This window comes from Ahaetulla prasina, chromosome 2 (genome assembly GCF_028640845.1).
Source record: "Ahaetulla prasina isolate Xishuangbanna chromosome 2, ASM2864084v1, whole genome shotgun sequence".
NCBI classification, from domain to species: Eukaryota; Metazoa; Chordata; class Lepidosauria; order Squamata; family Colubridae; genus Ahaetulla; species Ahaetulla prasina.
This window is the reverse complement of record NC_080540.1, coordinates 121,084,061-121,109,235: the sequence shown is the minus strand read 5'-3', so window position 1 is coordinate 121,109,235 and position 25,175 is coordinate 121,084,061. Positions and strand designations below refer to the sequence as shown.

The 25,175-nt window shown below is 42.1% G+C and overlaps 1 protein-coding gene across 1 annotated transcript; it reads left to right on the top strand.

Moving 5' to 3' along the window:
- The first annotated feature begins 1,063 nt into the window (after positions 1–1,063).
- Positions 1,064–10,790, top strand: CCDC42 (coiled-coil domain containing 42). The gene is made up of 7 exons (XM_058167888.1): positions 1,064–1,140; positions 3,573–3,678; positions 4,212–4,316; positions 7,708–7,905; positions 8,588–8,809; positions 9,832–9,990; positions 10,695–10,790. The coding sequence occupies exons 1-7, from the start codon at positions 1,064–1,066 to the stop codon at positions 10,788–10,790; spliced, it is 963 nt and encodes a 320-aa protein (XP_058023871.1).
- Positions 10,791–25,175: the final 14,385 nt, after the last annotated feature.

Below are 25,175 nucleotides of genomic sequence, written 5' to 3'. Positions count from 1 at the left end.
CCCTCAAAACGACGCTATAGAGCACTGCACACCAGAACAACTAGACACAAGAACAGTTTTTCGAAGGCCATCACTCTGCTAAACAAATAATTCCCTCAACACTGTCAGACTATTTACTGAATCTGCACTACTATTAATCGTTTCATAGTTCCCATCACCAATCTCTTTCCACTTATGACTGTATGACTATAACTTGTTGCTGGCAATCCTTATGATTTATATTGATATATTGATCATCAATTGTGTTGTAAATGTTGTACCTTGATGAACGTATCTTTTCTTTTATGTACACTGAGAGCATATGCACCAAGACAAATTCCTTGTGTGTCCAATCACACTTGGCCAATAAAAATTCTATTCTATTCTATTCTATTCTAATATTCCCTTTGATTGTATCCAATTCGTATGGTTATTTCATGCTTATACTTATATATACTGTTGTGTTTGACAAATAAATAAATAAAAATAAATAAATACATATAGTATTACACTGGTGAACAAAATTAGTTTGTTGCTGGATCTGTTTGCAACAATTATATTTTCTTTGAAAAATACTGTTGAAAGGGTAAAGCAGATTTTTGTAACTTTTTTTCTGATTGTGGATTCTAGAATGATTTTGCATATATACACATGTGCACATATAAACACATAAACAATTATGATTTGTTGGTGTTTGACATTAATTTAGCACAAATGGCAGCTGCCTTCCCCTATGTTTGCAATTTTAAAGCAGCAAACCACTAACTGACAACATTTTATATTATCTCTGGTTGTCCCAGTTACAACCAAATGGGAAGAACAGGGCTGTTGAATTTGGGAGGTCTTGTTAACTTCTACCACTACAGAGCGAACAATGACTTCCCAAAGGACTTTCATCTTTCCCAATGCAGTAAATCCCTACTGTTGCTAAGCAACCATTTGCATCTTCCGTATCTTCCCCTGAAAGTTCCATGGCTCTAACTGCATCAGCTTCTGGCAGCTTGTCAAATCTGTTTGCTTGACTCCCAAGCTCAGATAAAGAGGTGAAAGGGGTCAGGACGTGCCTGGCAAGTGGACGGCCATCATGACCACCATGGATGAAGAGGATCTAAGCGAGTATTTCCGCATGCAATATGGACAGAAATTGTTGAAACTGTTGATGTAAGCTAACTGTTCCCCTGTCCATTGTTTCTGTTCAACTCTCAGAAATGTTGTCTGTTCTACCAAAACGTTTCTCTGCTTTCCGTTTTCTGAATCCTGTTCTTACTCTCTCATTTCTGGAATCTTTTCCCTTCTGAATCCTTCCTTGCAAAGCCAAGACAACTATTAGGTCAGATCAAGGTTTCATCTAGCTTAAAATTCAGTATCACACAATAGGAAATCAGGTTGCTTTTGTGGAACCAGATGGAGGGATAATTCATTTATTCCTCAGTGCTGTAGCCTTAATTTGATTCCCTCCACCATGTTACTATTAATATGTTTTTTAAAAACCTGCGTGAGATGCTCTTTATAAAAGATTTGTAAGAAGAATTTTAAAAGAATTTTATATGTAATAATCAATCTATAAGCAAAACTGTCATAGGACGTTTACAGATATGGCATCCTTGTGACTGGAGATACAACACAGATAGTCCTTGACTTATGACAACAATTGAGTCCAAAATTTCTGTTGCTAAGTGAGGCAGTTGTTAAATAAGGTTTGGTCCATTTTATGATGTTTCTTACCATAGTTATTAAATGAATCTTTCCAGTAGTCGTTAGTCACACGGTTGTTAAGTGAATCTGGCTTCCCCATTGACTTTGCTTGTCAAAAAGTCACAAAAGGGGGTCATGTGACCTGGGACTCTGCAAACGTCATAAATATGAGACAGTTGCCAAGTCTCTAAACTTTGTTCATGTGACCATGGGGATGCTGCAACCACCGTAAGTGTGAAAAACCGTCAGAAGTCACTTTCCAGTGCTGTTATAACTTTGAAACGGTCACTAAATGAACTGTTTTAAGTCAAGGACTACCTGTATATTCTCTAACCAGTACCCAAACAATATATGTGTGGCGTTTGATTATTTCTCTGGTGTAATAATATTTGATTCTGTCCTTTTGCTTCTGTTTTTAAAAAAAATCTCTTAGTGAAGAGGATTTTGGAATCGTCTCAAAGTTTCCTTTGATTGGAACATGTAAGCTCTAATGAGTAACTGTGAAAGTAAATAAATAAATATAATACATACAGTACGTATCAGGGGTGAAATGCTCCCAGTTTGGACCGGATCGGCCGATGGCGGCGGGTGGTTCGGAGAACCGGTAGCAAAAATCCCTGGGCCCTCCGCCCATGCCCAGCTGAGCCACGTGATCGTCCGAGCCTTTTTTTTAACTTTTAAAAGCATTTTTTCTACAATCTATTCAGCTGAAGAGGTTGTTAAAAATGCTTTTAAAAGGTAAAAAAAAGGCTCTGACAATCCTAGCTGAGCTGTCTGATCATCAGAGGCTTTTTTTTACTTTTAAAAGCATTTTTTCTACAACCTATTCAGCCAAAGAGGTTGTAAAAAAAATGCTTTTAAAAGTAAAATCGCACGCCACAGCTGATCACCTCCCCCACACGCGCTGTTCTACTTACCCCATGCCTCCTTTTGGCATGCACTGCTCGCACACGCACCTCACATTTGCTGAGTGGTGCGTACTGCACATGCGTGTACAGCATGCATACGCAGCCAGCGAACCGATAGTAAACCGGTTAAGATTTCACCACTGGTACATATGGACATAGATTCATGCATTCTAAAAAAACAACACATCAAGATTTCGCTGGATAAAACACCGGCTGAACCTTCCATAAGCAACTTTTCCAACATTGTGCTAAAGATTCTAATTTTAATTTAGCTTGCTACTGATAAAATGGGTAGATCTTTAGTTATAACTTCTGGGCAAGATTCTACATTTTTAGGGGAAGAAGTTTTTTTTTTTTTTAACTTCCTAAACCTTGTTATGCAGTCAGGATCATGCTCTGGTGGACTTTTTCACACCTTTTCAAGTCTACTTCTGGAGTTTCTCCAGTTAGGGGCAAAAGAAATCTTATTTGTAAAGAACTACCTTTTCAAAAATATTCTCTCTCTGAAACTAAAATCCAACTGTTTTTCATCCACAGATGAATTGGATCATGCTGTCAACTAATCAGCGACAGTTATATCACTAAGCGCTATACCTTAGATACTAGCACTAATCTCCATCAAAGTGTAATTTAAAGGCCATATTTGTTGCTATGGACTCAGCTACCTATTGATTTGCCTTTCCTCATAGGTTCCTTTGCCTTCTACATCCTTTATTGCTTTTATCTTTTTTTAGTCCATGATTATCTTTAATTCTTCAGATGCTTCTTCCAAAGTCCATCGATTAACTGGGCATGTTATTTCCACTTGGATCACGTTGCCTGGAGCTGTAGACACTTTTCTGAATGAAAGTTAATTTAGGGGCAAATACAATAAGTTATTCTGTTAGTACTCTGCCCTTGCCATGTGAAGGATGTTTGAACAACTTTCATAGATCCTATCGCATGATATGCCTTTGCTATTCATTAGAAATATTTGTTCTCTTTGATTAGGAAATTCCCAGTGTCAGAAGAGCAGTCTCCATCTCCTTCCATTCGACTCCTGGAGAAGAAGAAAGAGGCCAAATTGGTGCATCAGGCCATGGAAGCTCAAAAGGAGGTGTCTCTCTCTCTCTCCCTCTCTCCCTTCCTCCTTCTCTCTCCCCTCCCTCCTTCCCTTCCTCTCTCTCTTAATTTATTCAATTTTTTAAAATTAAAAAGATAAAAACAAAAAGAAGAAAGACAGAAAAGAAAGAAAGAGATAGAAAAAGAAAGAAAAGAAAAGAAGGAGAGGAAGGAGGGAGGGAGGGAAGGAAGGAAGGAAGGAAGGAAGGAAGGAAGGAAGGAAGGAAGGAAGGAAGGAGGGATTGGAGAAAAACACATCTATCATATTTCTTTACTCCTTGAAAACACAGAATGAATACTTCCATGCCAGACCTCCCCTCTTTAGCAGGGAGTTGGACTAGAAGACCTCCAAGGTCCCTTCCAACTCTGTTATTCTGTTATATTATTTTCATTTGTCCGTTGCCACCATAATAAAGTTTGATCCCATCTGGGATCCAGTTTGTATCCTGGTGGAAGTTAACTGTGTTCATACTACCAACAGAAGAAAAGGTCTCTCATAATTAAATGATTTTATTGTATACTTTTTAGGCATTTAAAACAAGAATGGAATCCCTAAACAACAGGTGGGAAGAGCTTGGTACAAAAGAAGTGCAGCTGAAAGCGTATATTAAGAAATTCGAGCAATTCATACAGGTACAGATTCCATATAGATTTTCAACACCTTATTTTAAGAGTAATGGCTCCATCCTACAGGGAGTCCTCGATTTATGACCATTTGTTTAACAACAGTCCAGAATTATAATGGCACTGAAGTGACTTATGACCTACAGTTATAAGTGACACACCACCCCTGCAGTCATTTGATTGCAACTTGAGTGCTTGGCAACCAGTTTGCATTTATGATGGTTGCAGCATCTTGTGGTCATGTGATTGAGATTTGTGAATTTCTCAGCCAGTTTCCTACAAGCAAAGTCAATAAGAGCAGCCAGATTTAATTAACAACCATGTAATTTATTTAATGATGTGTGGTTTGCTTAATGACTGCAGTATTTGCTTAACAACTATGGTTGTAAAATCGGATCTGGTTATCTGATAATTTGCTTAACCAACTGCATTGCCTAGTGGTTGAAATTCTGGTCCAATTGTGGCTGCAAGTCGAAATCTAGTACGTTCTAGTTAGGAACTAGTAATACGCTTTGTGGTTCTCTTTAAACCATGCACATTATATACTAATTGTTTCTTTTCCCATCAGGTATAAAGGTTGCAAAGTAGGGTCAAAATGGAAAAGAAGCAAAATAGACAAGATATATGTAAATAAAATCCATAGCTGTTGAAAATTATTTCCTCTTTTAACAGTGGCATAAATATGTTTCCACAATAGGAAAAAAATGGCATCTAGTAGTTTATTTACTCATCCATTTATTTAACACTTTTACGAGGCCATCATCCCAATCTGGGCAGTGAGAAACAACATACACAAATAAAATAACAATGCATATCAAAACCAGGGAAAAAAATATCCAAACTAGCATATAGAACTTTATAAGAGTTCATCATCCAGCCTTGCCCAAAGGGTGTTAAAAACTTTTTAAATATGGCCAGGTGAGGGACCATATTGATCCCTGGTGAGATGCTGCTCCAGAAAGTTTTCAGTCTGTTGCAAATGGACCAGGTAGAATGGTGCTTTTGCAGGTCCTCATTGGTACTATGATCACAGCCCAACTTAGCAAAAAAACAAATAAACAAACCCCACAGTCATTGAACAATGCCACATCTCTTTCTTATGATGATGGCAAGTTTCCTGGACCTGGGTTATAGCCTAGGCAGCTCAGGGCTTCATTCTTTAGTCATAAATAAAAAGCAATAACAATGAGCAAGATAAGTAAAACCACAATAATATTATATGAGAAAAATAAAAAATAGAGAGAAACTCCAAATCAGAAGAGTACTCTGAAATCTTTGAGTTTTTAGTAATTTTAGAAAAATCAACAAAGAAGGGGCCACCTTAATTTAGAAAGGACCTGATTTAAATTTCCTGACAGTTAGAACAATTAATAAGTGGAACAAGTTAACTGCAGAAGTTGTGAATGTTCCAACACTGGAAATTTTTAAGAAGATGTTGGATAACCATTTGTCTGAAGTGGTGTAGGGTTTCCTACTACTAGATAAAGTAGAAAAATGTGGGTTAGACAGCACCACCACCAGATGGATCCGTAACTGGCTGACCAACCGCACTCAACGTGTAGTCCTCAACGGAACTATATCCACATGGAGGGAAGTATGCAGTGGGGTACCCCAAGGCTCTGTTTTAGGCCCAGTACTCTTCAACATCTTCATCAATGACTTGGACGAGGGGATAGATGGGAAACTCATCTAATTTGCAGATGACACCAAGCTGGCAGGAATAGCCAACACTCCAGCTCAAATTACAGAAAGATCTTGACAGACTTGAACATTGGGCGCTATCTAACAAAATGAAATTCAACAGTGAAAAAAGTAAGGTTCTACATTTAGGCAAAAAAAACAAAATGCACAGGTACCGTATATGTGGTACCTTGCTCAATAGTAGTACCTGTGAGAGGGATCTTGGAGTCCTAGTGGACAACCATTTAGATATGAGCCAGCAGTGTGCAGCTGCTGCTAAAAAAGCCAACACAGTTCTGGGCTGCATAAACAGAGGGATAGAATCAAGATCACGTGAAGTGTTAGTGCCACTTTATAATGCCTTGGTAAGGCCACACTTGGAATACTGCATTCAGTTTTGGTCGCCACGATGTAAAAAAGATGCTGAGACTCTAGAAAGAGTGCAGAGAAGAGCAACAAAGATGATTAGGGGACTGGAGGCTAAAACATATGAAGAACGATTGCAGGAACTGGGTATGTCTAGTTTAATGAAAAGAAGGACTAGGGGAGACATGATAGCAGTGTTCCAATATCTCAGGGGCTGCCACAAAGAAGAGGGAGTTGGGCTGTTCTCCAAAGCACCTGAGGGTAGAACAAGAAGCAATGGGTGGAAACTGATCAAAGAAAGAAGCAACTTAGAACTAAGGAGAAATTTCCTGACAGTTAGAACAATTAATAAGTGGAACGACTTGCCTGCAGAAGTTGTGAATGCTCCAACACTGGAAATTTTTAAGAAAATGTTGGATAACCATCTTTCTGAGATGATGTAGGGTTTCCTGCCTGAGCAGGGGGTTGGACTAGAAGGCCTCCAAGGTCCCTTCCAACTCTGTTGTTATTATTATTACCTCCAAGGTCCCTTCCAATTCTGTTGTTGTTGTTGTTGTTGTTGTTGTTATGTCTCATATCGGGCCACACTAGGGCCAGCCAAAGATTTGATTGACTTATAGAATTATAATTTATATAGCTACCCATATCACTCTGAATGGCGTACACAATTTAAAACTAAATGATCAGCATAATTTATCCATTTAAAATTTTTTAAAAATGATAAGACAAAAAGATTAAATATATACTAGCCATTTAATGGGCTCTAGGCTTCCATGGGATCCCCAACCTAATGGGCCGATGTGGTGACATATCTCAGTCAGAAAAAATATTACTTTGTATACAAAAAACTGCAGGTTCAATTTCATCTCCAATAGCAATAGCAATAGCACTTAGACTTATATACCGCTTCACAGTGCTTTACAGCCCTCTCTAAGCAGTTTACAAAGTCAGTGTACTGCCCCCAGCAATCTGGGTCCTCATTTTACCCACCTCGGAAGGATGGAAGGCTTAGTCAACTTTGAGCCTGTTGAGAATTGAACTGCTGGCAATTGGCAGAATTAGCCTGCAGTACTTCATTGCACCATCACATCTCTCCAATAAAAGGATAAAAAAAATGTTAGGGCATATATTTTTTTTTCTTGAGGTCCTCAAGATTCATTATTAGGCCTGACCTGATTTAAGGCAATTTCTTCAAAAATACTGTCATTCTCATATATTCCATGAAGACCATAACATTTCCAATTACCTTTTCCCTGCCCCCCACCCCCTTTTTTATTTTGCTTCTTGCCTTTGTTATTTGTCTTTGTCTGGGTCATCGGGGTGTGGGAGATGTATTCAATATGGGGATTATTAGGAGAATGACCAGAAACGGATCAGAGCTCTGAAGAAAGCCAACAAGGAACGAGAACTGAAGAAACAGCGGGTGAAGGAGCTCGCCAAGGTCAAGTTAGAGATCGCAGCTCTGAAACAGCAGCACCAAAAGCTCTACAACAAGCTACAGCAATACTCAATCTTCAACAAGTATTTGGAGAAGGTGGTGCAAGTCTCTGAGGTATGTATGAGAAAAGAATTGCAAAGGAAAGTCTTAGGGGCAGTTTCTCTGACCTGAGATTCTCCCTGTGTAGTTAACTCCCCATAATTACAACCCTGTATGGCAAAGATTCAATCTCCAACAGATGTAAAAAGGATTAGATTGGGAACAATTGTCTTAGCTCAGTGACAAATTTGTCCTCTCTTTATTTAATGTTTAGGTCAACCAAGTGTAGATCAGTACAGAACTTTTAGTAGCATTTGACTCTCCCCACAGTGCACCACGAGAAACTCATAGTTCATTTCACACTCTTTTAATATATCATTAGCCAATGATATATTATTGAACAGCAGAGCCTGAATTACAGAATAGGTCATGGAAAAGTATTCCACCTCAGGATATATATATATAAAGTTACACTAGTACTGAGGGTAATTTTTTTTAATCCTGAAGATTTTTCCTGTGTGCATTTGCATTTGTGCAATGTGCAGCTTAATTCAGCCGCAACCAGTGTGAAGGAGTAATAGTCAAGCTCATCTCTGTGTGTGCATTTTCTCTGAACTTAAATCAACCTTATGTTCTGGAAAAGGTTCCCTAGTTGTCATCATGGTTTCTAAGTTATTATTATTTATATAATAATTTATATAATAATAAAAAAGGATTGCCACCTCAGGGTAGTTGTAACCTAAGGCATCATCTGCAGTTTGAAGAAATCCGGGAAGTCATTGGACGCTATAAAACTCTAGTTGGGATGCACCGGGATCTCCTGCAGTCAGCTCAGGAGGGGCTGGAGTTGATCGAACAAGCCAAGGTGCGCCTGGCCCGCTACAAAGAGGAAAAAGATGATGAGATTCTGCAACACAACAACGAGCTGGCCCGCCTGCAGCTGCGCTTTGACCATGCCCGTAGTGACGTCATTGCCTGGGTAAGTAGATGGCGGGGAGGTGAGGAGGCAGGTAGCCCTCGTTGTTGTGTTACAACAGTTTGTTTAGTGATCATTCAACATCACTGAATAAAGGGGCTTACGACCGTTTTTCACACTTACAACCGTTGCAGCATTCCCATGGTCAATGATCAAAATTCAGATGCTGGGCCACTGATTCATATTTATGATCTTTGCAGTGTTCTGGGATCACGTGATCGCCTTTTTACAACCTTCCGACCTGCCAAGTCAATGGGGAAACCAGATTCACTTTATAACTGTGCTACTAGCTTAACAACTGCAGAAATTCCCTTAACCAGTGTGGCAAAGAAGGTCATAAAATTTAGGCAAAATGTACTTAAGAAATGTTTCACTTGGCGGCATAAATTTTGGGCTCAATTGTTGTACGTCGAGGACTACCTGTACTTCTTTCTTTCTCAGGGAAACCTGTGAGCAAACCATAGTCTTGGAAGTCAAGAACAATCTGTTGCGCTCAACACCCGTTTATTAGGAGGGAAAGAAGGCAGAATTCCAAGCTCAGAGAGCAGGTCAACCACAATTGGCTTAGGCTTTTCCACCAGAGCCCATCACCAATCTCTTTCCACTTATGACTGTATGACTATAACTTGTTGCTGGCAATCCTTATGATTTATATTGATATATTGATCATCAATTGTGTTGTAAATGTTGTACCTTGATGAAGGTATCTTTTCTTTTATGTACACTGAGAGCATATGCACCAAGACAAATTCCTTGTGTGTCCAATCACACTTGGCCAATAAAATTCTATTCTATTCTATTCTATTCTATTCTATTCTATTCTATTCTATTCTATTCAAGGGCCATCCGTGAGGATGCTTTCCTTTGAACAATAGGCTTTGAGAGTCTCTCTAGGCTGGTTGCTCTGCTTGCTGTGCCATGCCCCTCACGGTTGTTTGAGGATCATTTTGTAATGTAAGCAGGAATTAGTGGAGTTCTTCAAAATCGTGACAACGTGTTTTTTTCTGCCTCTGTCTCCTTCATAGGAGTCCCGCTGGGCTCATATCCAGAATACTGCTGCAAAGAAAACCCTGATGCTGGGCACCATCAAGATGGCTACACTGAATCTTTACCAGAGTGTAAACAAGCAGATGAAGGAAACTTTAATGGTGCCTCTGGAGGACACTCACAGGCAGCTGGATATGGTATGCATGAATGACTTTTATTTCTTCTTCTACCACACTATTCAAATGAGGGGCAGGAAGCATGTTTCGCCTGTGGTTCAGAAAAACTCTCTTTGTGCCTGGAATCCCTTTGGACTATATCCTGGTCTGTACAGGACTTTGTCAGTTTTTGTTCTGGTTTGGGTATCCCAACTACCTCCCAAATACCAGAAAGTATTCAGAAAGTAGAACTGTACATAAGATGGCAGAAAGGCATTCCGGCAAAGCATCAGATCCTGATATCATTTCTGTAAAAGCTTCAGGACCTGACTAGTGCAGCCCCGAAGCTTAATTGATTCAAACAGAGACCAAGCAGTCAAAGAGAAATGGCACAGAAGTCCTGTAGTCAGTTGGAAAGCGTTGGTAATGAAAAAGTAACTTTATGACCAATTCTTGCATTTATGAACTTCACAGGCCTATAAAATGAAAACTGAAGTATGATTGTAAGCACAGTCACCATCACAGTTTCACTTCATCTTTGCTTAATAACCAAGTTGCCAAACCCAATTGTGATCATTAAATGATAACTATTTGCATTTGGAGAGAGATGCTTCCTGCTTCTCTTCCCCAAGTGATATCTACCATTCCAGCACCTTAAGTTCTAAAGCAGCCGTAAATTCTATCTTGTGCTCTTACGGAGTCACCCCTTATTGTATAAATCTGACCTTCCTCTTCCTTGCACTCAGATCCAGCAGTTTATCCAAGATCTGTCAGACATCTGGGCAGAAGTGAAGAAGAAAGATCAAAATCGATCACAAACAGGGCTTCCCAAGGACATATAGAGGAAAGTTGTCCAAAGCTTTATACAGCTTATTTCCCTGCTCATTCTATGTTTGCTAAATTTTGGGCGGGATTATGTTTTATTTATTCTAGTGTAATTATTAAATCTACTTTACTTTCTTTCGTACAAAACAAAGTTACTCATGATATCAAGAGTATATTTTGCAAATAAAACTTTGGTTTCTCAACTGTGTTTGGCTGCTCCATATTTATTTTAACTTCCTAACACAAAACCAGCACAAGCAGTCTGAAGAACAGTCATTTGAATGAAGGATAGATAATTATCTGAATGGGCAAGGGAAACATGATATGGATCATAATTAACTGTTTTTCAGGACTTCAAACATTTTGCAATTTGCCAGCTTTTTGATAAATGGAATAAAACAAATCTATTGTCTTATATTGTATACACTGTAGGATAAATAAAATAATGAATAGAAATCTCCTCCAAACAAAATTAGTAATGAATAAACTTTCAGTTGAAGCCAAATAGTAAGAATCTTTCAATTCTTTTTTTTTAAAAAGGGGGGGGCGTGGAAATCAGTGGAGGTTGCAGTTGGTGTGGAAAGGCCATTTACTGCAAATAACAAACCAAGAGAGTGACCTGGATAATTTTCCTATAATGGATTTACAAAAGTAGATTGTTTAAAGCTTTGAAGAATTTTGTGAGAAAGGATGAAAAAAAAAAGGAAAAATCAAGTTCTATTATTTGAAGATACTAAAGACCAAGATTGTTAAAAATAAAAGGAAAGAATATGAAGTTGGTTTATTTGATCGAGATTAAAATAGATATGTTGTTGTCTCTGTGTGTTGTCTCTTTTATGGACTTTTGCTGATCAGGACTGAAACAACTAGTTTCATTATGGTATATTATGGGAAAGAGCTTGGAAGACAGGGCAAAGAGATGCTGCCTAGGGAATGGTCAAATAAGATCACAAACAGGGTGAAAGGGGCATAGTACACAGCTGGATAATGGATGAAGCAAGACAAGGACCCTCCCAGCTTCTGTAAAGGTGAGATCTTTAGTTAGATTATGTTAATGTAACATTACAATAAAATAGAACTAACTCGTATTTCCTGTATAAGCTATTTGGGAAGGCTGACAGGTTTTAAGGAATTGTTTATGAATAAAAGATGGGATATGGGAGAAAGACATCATTTATTGTATTAAAGATGTTATCATAAGTTATCAAGTTATCTTAAGTTATTAAGGTTGTTTATACATGATGAAGCGGGGAATCATTTCTTAATATGTTTCTTTTCTTTTTCTTTACTGTATTATTTGTACCCTATGACTATTATTAAGTGCTGTACCTTAGAATTCTTGATGAATGTATCTTGTCTTTTATGTACCCTGAGAGCATATGCACCAAGACAAATTCCTTGTGTGTCCAATCACACTTGGCCAATAAAAAAATTCTATTCTATTCTATTATTAGGTTTATTTTCTGTTTTCTTCTTCTTTTCTGCCTTTTCAATTTTGTCTTTTTATTCTTTTCTTTTAGTTTGTATTAGTTTTTCAATAAAATTACTACAGGTAGTCCTCGACTTACAACAGTCATTTAGTGAGCATTCAAAGTTACAACAGCACTGAAAAAAAGTGTGGCACAATGGCATTGAAAGGCACTGTGGGGGAAAAAACTTTGTATTTGGAATCAAAGAGAAAATTTACAATTTTAATTGTTAAAAAAACATTAACAATAGTAATGTATGATCATTAGGTTCATAAAAGCAGACAAATAGGAGGGTTTTTAGGGGAGGAAAATCTGAATTGCTGGGTACAACAACCACAACAACAATTTATTATTACACACTTAGACCAGAGACCAGAACAAATAACTGCTGAGTAGTAAGCGCCAGGTCATTCTTTTGCCATGTATAAAAAAATGCATGTAGGAGTATTTGTGTATGTGAATGTGTTAGATCTGATGATCTGAATGTGAATAGATCTGGTTGAAATGGATCTGATGCATCCAAAAACTTAGAAAATTAGTACAAAAGAATGAGTCTGTCTGGCTGAAAATGTTTTCTGGTCTGGGAACGACTAGCCAGCTGGACAAGGGAGCTTGGAGGAAAGCGAAGCAAAAGGAATGTCCTGTTTTAAATGGGAGGAGAACACAACTAGATACTGGCGTGGTTCCACCTTTGGGCTAATAGCACAGCAGAGAATGGCTGGCCTCTGGAGCATTTCAGTGTGGGAGGTCTGCTGAAGTCTAGAAGAAGCTGTCTCAAGGGCAAGCAATTTTTGCAGAGCTGAAGGCAGCAAAGCAGAGCAGAGCAATTTCTCGCCGGCTGAGTCACAATTCTCTTCTATGCATAGCACTTTGAACTGAGCAAAGACAGCTAAGGTGATGAGAACAAGAGAGGCACAGAAGCTAGGCGCTCACTTATCCATACGCGCGGTACTCAGAATGCAGCAAAGAGCAGAGACTAGGAAAGCAGCAGGCACTGAATTTATTCTGCTGCCGTCATTGCTCAGCTCTGCAGTGCAATCATGTGGCACCGATGACGCAGATTCAGCCAGGATGCGTGGAACAGGAAATTATCTCATCTCTGGAGGCCCTGGTGACTCATGCCAGCTTGCCTCATTCATTTGGAGGCTCAGGGACCACCGCACACCTTCAGGAAGTGAAAAACATCAGCAAACAGATGATAATGCAGCCGAAGGACATCTTTTAAGAAGGATGTGAATACTTCCCATTCATCTGGATTCCATGGCAAGGTGGGCCACGATCAGCAAATACCTCCAGTCACTTAGGAGGTAAGATAGAAACACTATCAGGTGTTTTATTTTTATTTATTTAACAAATTTAGAGACCACCCATCTCACCCACCGAGTGAGTCTGGAGGGTGTACAATTCAAAACATAAAAACCATATAAATACCATATTTCAGTTAGAACAGAAATAGAATAATTAAAGTTTTAAAGGCAGAGGGAGAGCCTTCAAGGTACCAAGTCAACCACAAGGCTGTGTGCTTCTCTGCAAGACCCAACCAAGATGGCAAAGCTAGGTCTTCAAACTCTCCCAAAAGGTCAGGAGGGAGGGACCCTACTTCACCCCTGTGTGTGGGATGGGGGGATACTCTAAAAAGTTGGAGTGACAGCAGAGAAGGGTCTCCTTAACTGACTTCTTCAAATATGGTTCTTTAACATACATTGCTGCCTGACCAGGTGGGAAGGGCCGATGTAATGGGGAGAACTCAATTCCATACCTAACCCCATGGCCTTGCAGGGTTTTAAAGGTCATCACCAACACCTTGAATTGCAGCTGGAAGCAAACCGGCACCCAGTGAAGCTCATGCAGCAGAGGTGTTACATGCACCATCCATGGGACTCCCCAAAATTGCTCACATGGCAGCATTTCTGTACCAGCTGAAGCTTTTGGTTACTTTTCAAGGGTAGCCCCATCAGAGGTGGGTTTCAGCAAGTTCTGACCAGTTCTGGAGAATGGGTAGCAGAAGTTTTGAGTTGTTTGGAGAACCGGTAAATACCACCTCTGACTGGCCCCGCTCCCATCTATTCTCTGCCTCCCAAGTCCCAGCTGATTGGGAGGAAATGGGGATTTTGCAGTAACCTTTCCCTGGAGTGGTGAGGGAATGGAGATTTTCAGTAACCTTCCCCTGGAGTGGGGCTGGAATGGAGATTTTACAGTATCCTTCCCCTGCCACACCCACCAAGCCACACCACGCCCACCAAACTACACCCACAGAACCGTAGTAAAAAATTTGAAACCCACCCACTGAGCCCCATGTAAGTACATTGTGATAGTCCAGATGGAAGATTACCAGGGTCCAAGTGACGAGAGAAGGGCTTCGCTATTCAGGAATAGTGTGGTGTACAGCACAGTTGAGCAAAGGCCCTCCTAGTCATGAGGATCCCCAAATTATCCACCACGTTTGTCTAGGAAAATACAACTCCATCCAGGACCAAAGGTGTTAAACTCTAGGTTATAGATGAACCCCCACCCACCCACCCACAGCTTCTCCAACTTACCAGGGTTCAAATGAATTCTGTTGTTCCCCATCCAGAACGCCACAGTCTCCAGGCACTGCAAAGCAATGCCCACAGCATCACTTAATCCTCACGGACAAAGATATATAATCGTCAGAGGTTTCATATAGATGTTAAAAAGGAGTAGAGAGAGAGAGCACTGAGTTCTGTGGCATCCCCTAAAGCAGAGGCCACGGGCTGGACCTTTTGGTAACACCAATCAGGACTGGTCTCAGAGGAAAGAAGTGAATCTGTAGAAAACTGTGCCCCCACCCCCAGCTCCCAAAGTTGGCCCAAAGAATACCATGATCAATGGTACTGAAAGCCACAGAAAGGTCAAGAAGAGCAAGAATGGATGCACCATCTGCATTCCAGAGATGACCAGAGATCAACTAAAAGTACAATCGAGGATACTCTGGAGTTGCAACACCACCACTTTCCCTAAAATGGGAAGGTAAAAGACTGGATAAAAATTATCTTGAAAATCCAGCAATGGATTTTTAAGGAGAGGGTGCACCAGTGCCTCTTTAAAAGGGGCCAGGAACACTCCCTCCGTCAAGGATGAATTCACCATCACTTGGACCCACCCACATGATAACTCCTAGGTGGCCTTGAACAGCCATGAGGGACATGGATCTAGCTCATAGGTGGTGGTATTTGCCCTCCAGAGGACCCTGCCTACTTCCTCAGGTCCAACAGAAACAATTCTATCCAAATCTTAAGAAAACAGAGCCCTAAAATTAAGTACTTTCTTGGATATACTTTGCATTACTCACATACTGGCATGGATCACAGATTAGACTGTGATATGCCATAGCCTAGAATAGTTTGCAAATTATGGTATATAGTTTGGTGAGTTGTGCCAGCCCAGCCAGTGATTTCCCCTCCCCCATAAACCATAGTTTAGTATGTGAACCAAATAATTATATTTTCTTATCAATTTGCTACCATAGTTCTCCCCCCTCCAAATTTCAGAATTGTATTTGGTTGAAAGTGGTCAGGATTCTTTTTTATAACTCTTTTGAATATGCAGACACAAAACCCCCAAGAATCCTTTTCTTCCCGGCAAATAATTAAGTGTGAAATGCAGATTATTTTGCAAATGATCTTGCTGTATCGGTCCAGCAGGAAAAGCTAAAGTCAAAGCCTAAACAAAGGGTAACTCTGTGTTTCTCTTCCAAATATTAGATACATTTATATCTAAAGGAACCCAAAATCATGGACCTCACCAGAAGAAGAGTATGTTTAACACCACCAGAAATTTATAGTTCTCTCTATTATTCTGCTTTCATTCCTTTTCCTATCAAAGGTTTCATCAAGCTGATCCAAATAATTAACGAAGTTTAGATTGTCCCTTTCTGAAATTGTGGGATAGGCAACATGCAGAGCACAGCAAGCCTTAAAGATTGCTTAATAAAAACAAACCATTAAAAACAAAAATAAAGGCAAAAAGTATGATAATTTTCTGTAATATGTACTATTAAGAAAGTAGAATCCTGGTTGTTTAAGATCTGTGTTATTTAAATTCCTTTAATGATGACTGCATGAACTAAGACTTCTCTCATCTACATCTAAATAAATGTTACTATAATTTGCTTTATCTTGAAAATAAAAAGGCATTAGATGAGAATGTTTTTCCTGGAAGCCAATCCGAGATGTAACTATTGGTTGAAATTACAAAGGCTGCCCTCCATCATCTCAAATGCTGCTAATATCCTTAGCAGAAAGCCCTTTCTGCTTTTCTGCTAAAGATATTAAATAAGAACATGCAATTAAATTTCTAATCAGTTCTGAGGAATAAGTAATGTCAGCATTATATCCTGGTAGGAGTTGCAATGTCCTAAATTTAGCAGCTTTAAAAAGTAAATTATTCGAATTAGGTCGGGCAGATATAAGAGTTTGTTTTCTCTCTGTAGACATTAAAGCTGTTCTGTCCACAGCAGGAAAGCTAAGTTTAGACTCCATTCATGAAGCTTATAGAAATTCATGCTGGGACTTAAAATTCATTAACTGACAGCAGTAGTGAAACCTGCCAAGGACTATATATCGGATGGGTGTCTCCCAGCCAGCATACAATTGAACGAATGAGAAATATCTTCACAGACAATAATCAGACACATCCAATTGAATGTTGTGAACTCTCACTGCTATTGTTGAAATTATTGAGTGCATAGCAGTCTGTATGCTAATTCAAATAGTTATTTCTCAGGCTGTCCTAAGTATTTTTTGTTATTGAGCAATAACTGTAGACTCTACCAATCCAAGTAGACTTCATGTGATGGACAATGAAACACACATATGGGGCTCCTGGGGGTTCGGCAGGGTTTGGGTGATCCTCTAGCTAAGGATCACCAGGGTTCTGCAAACCCCCAAATGCCATCCCTGGCTGGCCCCTCCCATCCTGCCCCTCCCACCCCACCCTGCCACTCCCAGGAGCGTCCACGCGGCCTGTTCATCATTCCAGATAAGTGCAGGGGCCGCATGGAGGGTTTGGGAGGGTAAAAAATGGGCCTACCGGAGGTTCCGGAAATCTGGAAATGAGCCTGTTTCCAGCCCCCAGGGGAAGCAGTTTTCACCCTGCTGGAGGCTCAAGGAAAGCCTCTGGAGCCTGGGGGTGTGTGAAAAACACCCCTTCCCCCACAATGGTGCAGGTGGTCAACTAGGCCACGGCCACCATGGCCATGCCCACCCAGCAATGGGGCAGCGAACCCATTGCTAAAGGATCTGAAGCCCACCCAGTATACTGTATAATCTAAGTGCAATAATGAAAAAAACCCAACAAATTTTATATATATTTTATATATATAAGAGGCAGTGGCCGGGGCTTTGGACCGCATCGTGCCTTTGCGGCCTCTGACCCGGCGCCGAACTCGACCAGCTCCTTGGTATAACAAGGAGCTGAGAGAGATGAAGTGCCGGAAAAGATGCCTAGAGAGTCCGAATCCGACCGAACACTAGTACGGTCTTATATTCAGACCTATCTAGTGGCGATAAGAACGGCAAAACAGAACTATTTTTCTGCTCTTATTGCATCGGCAGATAATCACCCAGCCACCCTGTTTAGGGTGACCCACTCCCTTCTCACGCAGGGGGCTCGGGAGGACCCCTTGCAGGGGCGTGCTGAGGATTTTGTACAATATCTGTCCGATAAAATCGCTTGAATCCAGGACAGACTGGATGTTGATTGGGTAGATTCAGACGGGATGATGGGGATGGGTCTTGTGAATATTGCCTGGGCTGAGTTTGATCCTGTGACTCTCAAGGACATGGATAGGTTGTTGGGTAGGCTGAATCCCACCACATGTTTATTGGACCCATGTCCCTCCTGGTTGGTACTGGCCACACGGGAGGTTACACGAGGCTGGCTCCTGGGAGTTACCAACGCTTCTTTGTTGGGGGGCATTTTCCCCACCGCCTTGAAAGAGGAGGTGGTGAGGCCCCTCCTCAAGAAGCCCTCCCTGGATCCAGCTGTATTGGCAAACTATCGTCCAGTCTCCAACTTTCGCTTGGTGAAGGTTGTTGAGAGTGTGGTGGCATACCAGCTTTCCCAATACCTGGAGGAAACTGTCTATCTAGACCCGTTCCAGTCCTGTTTCAGACCTGGATACAGCACAGAGACGGCTTTTGGTCGCGTTGGTGGATGATCTCTGGAGGGCTCGGGACAGGGGATGTTCCTCTGTCCTGATCCTTTTAGATCTCTCAGCGGCTTTTGATACCATCGACCATGGTATCTTGCTGCAGCGATTGGAGGGATTGGGGGTGGGGGGCACCATTTATCGGTGGTTCTCCTCCTATCTCTCAGACCGTTTGCAGACGGTGTTGGCAGGGGGGCAGAGATCGACCTCGAGGTGCCTCACTTGTGGGGTGCCACAGGGGTCGGTTCTCTCGCCTCTCCTGTTCAACATCTATATGAAGCCGCTGGGTGAGGTTATCTGTGGTTTTGGGTGGAGTACCATCTGTACGCTGATGATACTCAGCTGTACATCTCCACCCCGAGCCACCCCAACGAAGCCGTTGAGGTGATGGCCCGGTGTCTTGAAGCCGTGGGGTCTGGATGGGGAGGAACAGGCTCCAGCTCAACCCCTCCAAGACAGAGTGGCTGTGGGTGCCGGCGTCCTGGTATAGTCAGCTTACGCCATCGCTGACTGTTGGGGGTGAATTATTGGCCCCCAGGGGGAGGGTGCGCAACTTGGGCGTTCACCTGGATGATCGGCTGTCCTTAGAGGAACATCTGACGGCCGTTGCCAGGGGAGCATTTTATCAGGTTCGCCTGATTCTCCAGTTGCACCCCTTCCTAGACCAGGACTCCTTACGCACGGTCACTCATGCCCTCGTCACTTCCCGTCTGGATTATTGCAATGCTCTCTACATGGGGCTCCCCTTGAAGAGCACCAGGAGGCTCCAGCTAGTCCAGAATGCGGCTGCGTGGGTGATAGAGGGATCACTTCGTTGCTCCCATAAACACCTATCCTGCGCGGCCTGCACTGGCTGCCGGTAGCCTTCCAGGTGCAATTCAAGGTGCTGGTCACCACCTTTAAAGCACTCCATTGCTTAGGACCGGGCTATTTATGAGACCGCCTTCTGCCACCGATAGCCTCCCAGCGACCTGTGTGCTCCCATAGTGGGCCTTCTCAGGGTGCCGTCGACCAAACAATGTCGGTTGGCGGCCCCCAGGGGGAGAGCCTTCTCTGTGGCGGCACCGGCCCTTTGGAATGAGCTGCCTTCGGGGTTGCGCCAACTCCCCGACCTCCGGACCTTCAAACGTGAACTTAAGACCTTATTATGCCATCGTGCGGGACTGGCCTAAGTGAAATTTTAAATTGTAATTTTAAATGGGTTTTATGTCGGTCTATGACCGTTTTAGTTGATTTGGCCTACTAAATATTTCGTTTTAATTCTGTTTTTAAATTTGTTGTTTGTATTCTGTGTTTTTAATATGGCTGTAAACTGCCCTGAGTCCTTCGGGAGAAGGGCGGTATAGAAATTAAATTATAAATAAATAAAATAATATATATGTGTGTGTGTATATATACATATACATACATACATACATACATACATACATACATACATACATACATATATATATATATATATATATATATATATATGTAGGTCTTTGGTTATTCGGGTTTTCTCCCATGTAAAATTGGAAGTGTCTTGGCGACGTTTCGACGAAGTCTCATTCGTCATCTTCAGGCTTCAGCTTCGTGCTTCTGGGAGCAATGTGTGATTGCAGCTGTTTCTTCCTTTTTAACTGCTAGTGGGGGTTTGAACTGATTGGGTGGGAGCTTGGCTGTGCTCTGATTGGATGGGGGGGGTTTGTGCTCTGATTGGATGGGGGTGTGTCCTGTTTGGGTGGAGGCTTGGTTGTGCTCAGATTAGTCTGAGTTGCAGGGGGATTTGAGCTGGTGAGCTGCACTGCTGCTGTTTGGCTTCGTGGTCGTGCTACATCTTCGTAGTGGGTGTCAGTCTGCTGCATGTATGGATTGGAGGGGTTTGAAATGGCTAATGTTGCAGCTGCGGTCTGGCTTCTGGTCCTTGGTCGTGCTTCCTGATCAGTGTGGGTTTGGGTTTGCTTTCTGGGTGGATGTGTGGTGGTGACATCCTGTGTGTACCTCGTGAGTGTGGGTCTGGATGGGGAGGAACAGGCTCCAGCTCAACCCCTCCAAGACAGAGAACAAGAACTCATTCAAAAGAGGAACCAACTTCTTCCTGGTCCAACACTTTAAAGTCACAGGACATGATATTGACTTTAAAAGACCAGAACTATCGCCAAAACTGAACACTTTAACAACAGAATAATCAGAGAAGCCATTGAGATAGAAAACGCCCACACAGCATGAACAAACGAGATGATACCTCCCGCCTACCAGCCATTTGAAACCCGCCCTTATTGACAAACGAGTCCCTAACACGAGGAATGACACCAGACCCACACTCACGAGGTCCACACAGGATGTCACCACCACAGCACAGATCAACTCCGTAGCCAAGACACTCATCTCCAGAACAAAATGCTTAGCTGATGAACAACACCTAAAACCCGAACTAGACACTCTCACTAATGTACTAACATCCAATGGATTCCAAACAAATAAGATTACCAAGCTAATCCAAAAAGAACCCCCCACTAAAATCCAAGACAGAGAACAAGAAACGGCACAGCCCTCCTCCCATATATAAAAGGCACCACAGACAGAATCAGCAAGATCCTCCACAAACACAACATCAAGACAGCATTCTGCACAAACAGAAAAATATCCACCATCCTAAGAAACCCCAAAGACAAAATTGAGTTAGAAAATCAAGGAGTATATGAAATCCCATGCACCGCCTGCCCCACCACATACATTGGACAAACCAACAGAAGAATAAGTGCACGATTGAAGAACACAAGAACTCATTCAAAAAGAGGAACCAACTTCTTCCTGGTCCAACACTTTAAAGTCACAGGACATGATATTGACTTTAAAAGACCAGAACTATCGCCAAAACTGAACACTTTAACAACAGAATAATCAGAGAAGCCATTGAGATAGAAAACGCCCACACAGCATGAACAAACGAGATGACACCTCCGCCTACCAGCCATTTGGAAACCCGCCTTATTGACAAACGAGTCCCTAACACGAGGAATGACACCAGACCCACACTCACGAGGTCCACACAGGATGTCACCACCACATCCACCCAGAAAGCAGACCCAAACCCACACTGATCATGAAGCACGACCAAGGACCAGAAGCCAGACCGCAGCTGCAACATTAGCCATTTCAAACCCCTCCAATCCATACATGCAGCAGACTGACACCCACTATGAAGATGTAGCACGACCACAAAGCCAAACAACAGCTATGCAGCTCACCAGCTCAAATCCCCCTGCAACACAGACTAAACTGAGCACAACCAAGCCCCCACCCAAACAGGACACACCCCCAGCCAATCAGAGCACAAAAAACCCCCATCCAATCAGAGCACAGCCAAGCTCCCACCCAATCAGTTCAAACCCCCACTAGCAGTTAAAAGGAAGAAACAGCTGCAATCACACATTGCTCCCAGAAGCACGAAGCTGAAGCCTGAAGATGACGAATGAGACTTCGTTGAAACGTCGCCAAGACACTTCCAATTTTACACGGGAGAAAACCCGAACAACCAAAGACCTATATATATATAGACCTATATATATTCCAGAGAAATAAGATTACCAAACTAATCCAAAAAGAACCCCCCACTAAAACCCAAGACAGAGAACAAGAAAACGGCACAGCCCTCCTCCCATATATAAAAGGCACCACAGACAGAATCAGCAAGATCTTCCACAAACATAACATCAAGACAGCATTCTGCACAAACCAAAAAATATCCACCATCCTAAGAAACCCAAAGACAAAATTGAGTTAGAAAATCAAGGAGTATATGAAATCCCATGCACCGCCTGCCCCACCACATACATCGGACAAACCAACAGAAGAATAAGTGCACGCATTGAAGAACACAAGAACTCAGTCAAAAAAGAGGAACCAACTTCTTCCTGGTCCAACACCTTAAAGCCACAGGACACGATATTGACTTTAAAAGACCAGAACTATCGCCAAAACTGAACACTTTAACAACAGAATAATCAGAGAAGCCATTGAGATAGAAAACGCCCACACAGCATGAACAAACGAGATGATACCTCCCGCCTACCAGCCATTTGAAACCCGCCCTTATTGACAAACGAGTCCCTAACACGAGGAATGACACCAGACCCACACTCACGAGGTCCACACAGGATGTCACCACCACAGCACAGGTCAACTCCGTAGCCAAGACACTCATCTCCAGAACAAAATGCTTAGCTGATGAACAACACCTAAAACCCGAACTAGACACTCTCACTAATGTACTAACATCCAATGGATTCCAAACAAATAAGATTACCAAGCTAATCCAAAAAGAACCCCCCACTAAAATCCAAGACAGAGAACAAGAAAGCGGCACAGCCCTCCTCCCATATATAAAAGGCACCACAGACAGAATCAGCAAGATCCTCCACAAACACAACATCAAGACAGCATTCTGCACAAACAGAAAAATATCCACCATCCTAAGAAACCCCAAAGACAAAATTGAGTTAGAAAATCAAGGAGTATATGAAATCCCATGCACCGCCTGCCCCACCACATACATTGGACAAACCAACAGAAGAATAAGTGCACGCATTGAAGAACACAAGAACTCATTCAAAAAGAGGAACCAACTTCTTCCTGGTCCAACACTTTAAAGTCACAGGACATGATATTGACTTTAAAAGACCAGAACTATCGCCAAAACTGAACACTTTAACAACAGAATAATCAGAGAAGCCATTGAGATAGAAAACGCCCACACAGCATGAACAAACGAGATGACACCTCCGCCTACCAGCCATTTGGAAACCGCCCTTATTGACAAACGAGTCCCTAACACGAGGAATGACACCAGACCCACACTCACGAGGTCCACAGGATGTCACCACCACATCCACCCAGAAAGCAGACCCAAACCCACACTGATCATGAAGCACAACCAAGGACCAGAAGCCAGACCACAGCTGCAACATTAGCCATTTCAAACCCCTCCAATCCATACATGCAGCAGACTGACACCCACTATGAAGATGTAGCACGACCACAAAGCCAAACAACAGCTATGCAGCTCACCAGCTCAAATCCCCCTGCAACACAGACTAAACTGAGCACAACCAAGCCCCAACCAACACAGGACACACCCCCAGCCAATCAGAGCACAAAAAAAAAACAACCCCATCCAATCAGAGCACAGCCAAGCTCCCACCCAATCAGTTCAAACCCCCACTAGCAGTTAAAAGGAAGAAACAGCTGCGATCACACATTGCTCCCAGAAGCACGAAGCTGAAGCCTGAAGATGACGAATGAGACTTCGTTGAAGCGTCGCCAAGACACTTCAATTTTACGGGAGAAAACCCGAACAACCAAAGACCTATATATATATATGACCTATATATATTCCAGAGAAATAAGATTACCAAACTAATCCAAAAGAACCCCCACTAAAACCCAAGACAGAGAACAAGAAACGGCACAGCCCTCCTCCCATATATAAAAGGCACCACAGACAGAATCAGCAAGATCCTCCACAAACATAACATCAAGACAGCATTCTGCACAAACCAAAAATATCCACCATCCTAAGAAACCCAAGACAAAATTGAGTTAGAAAATCAAGGAGTATATGAAATCCCATGCACCGCCTGCCCCACCACATACATTGGACAAACCAACAGAAGAATAAGTGCACGCATTGAAGAACACAAGAACTCAGTCAAAAGAGGAACCAACTTCTTCCTGGTCCAACACCTTAAAGCCACAGGACACGATATTGACTTTAAAAGACCAGAACTATCGCCAAAACTGAACACTTTAACAACAGAATAATCAGAGAAGCCATCGAGATAGAAAACGCCCACACAGCATGAACAAACGAGATGATACCTCCGCCTACCAGCCATTTGGAAACCCGCCCTTATTGACAAACGAGTCCCTAACACGAGGAATGACACCAGACCCACACTCACGAGGTCCACACAGGATGTCACCACCACATCCACCCAGAAAGCAGACCCAAACCCACACTGATCATGAAGCACGACCAAGGACCAGAAGCCAGACCGCAGCTGCAACATTAGCCATTTCAAACCCTCCAATCCATACATGCAGCAGACTGACACCCACTACAAAGATGTAGCACGACCACGAACACGGAGCCAAACAGCAACAGTGCAGCTCACCAGCTCAAATCCCCCTGCCACTCAGACCAATCTGAGCACAACCAAGCCCCCACCCAAACAGGACACACCCCCCGCCAATCAGAGCACACACAAAAAACCCATCCAATCAGAGCACAGCCAAGCTCCCACCCAATCAGTTCCAACCCCCACTAGCAGTTAAAAAGGAAGAAACAGCTGCAATCACACATTGCTCCCAGAAGCACGAAGCTGAAGCCTGAAGATGACGAATGAGACTTCGTCGAAACGTCACCAAGACACTTCCAATTTTACACGGGAGAAAACCCGAACAACCAAAGACCTATATATATATATATATATATAAATAAATTAATTAATAGTGGTGGATACTCACAACCAGCAAGAGCTAAAGCCATGCAGGTAGTCCTTGACTTATAACAGTTCATTTAGTGACCATTCAAAGTTGCAACGCCACTGAAAAAAGTGACTGATGACCATTTTTCAAACTTACAACCTTTGCAGCATCCCCATGATTGTGCAATCAAAATTCAGATGCTTGGTAACAGGTTCATACTTATGAACATTGCTGTGTCCCAAGGTCATGTGATCCCCTTTTGCGACCTTCTGACAAGCAAAGTCAACTGG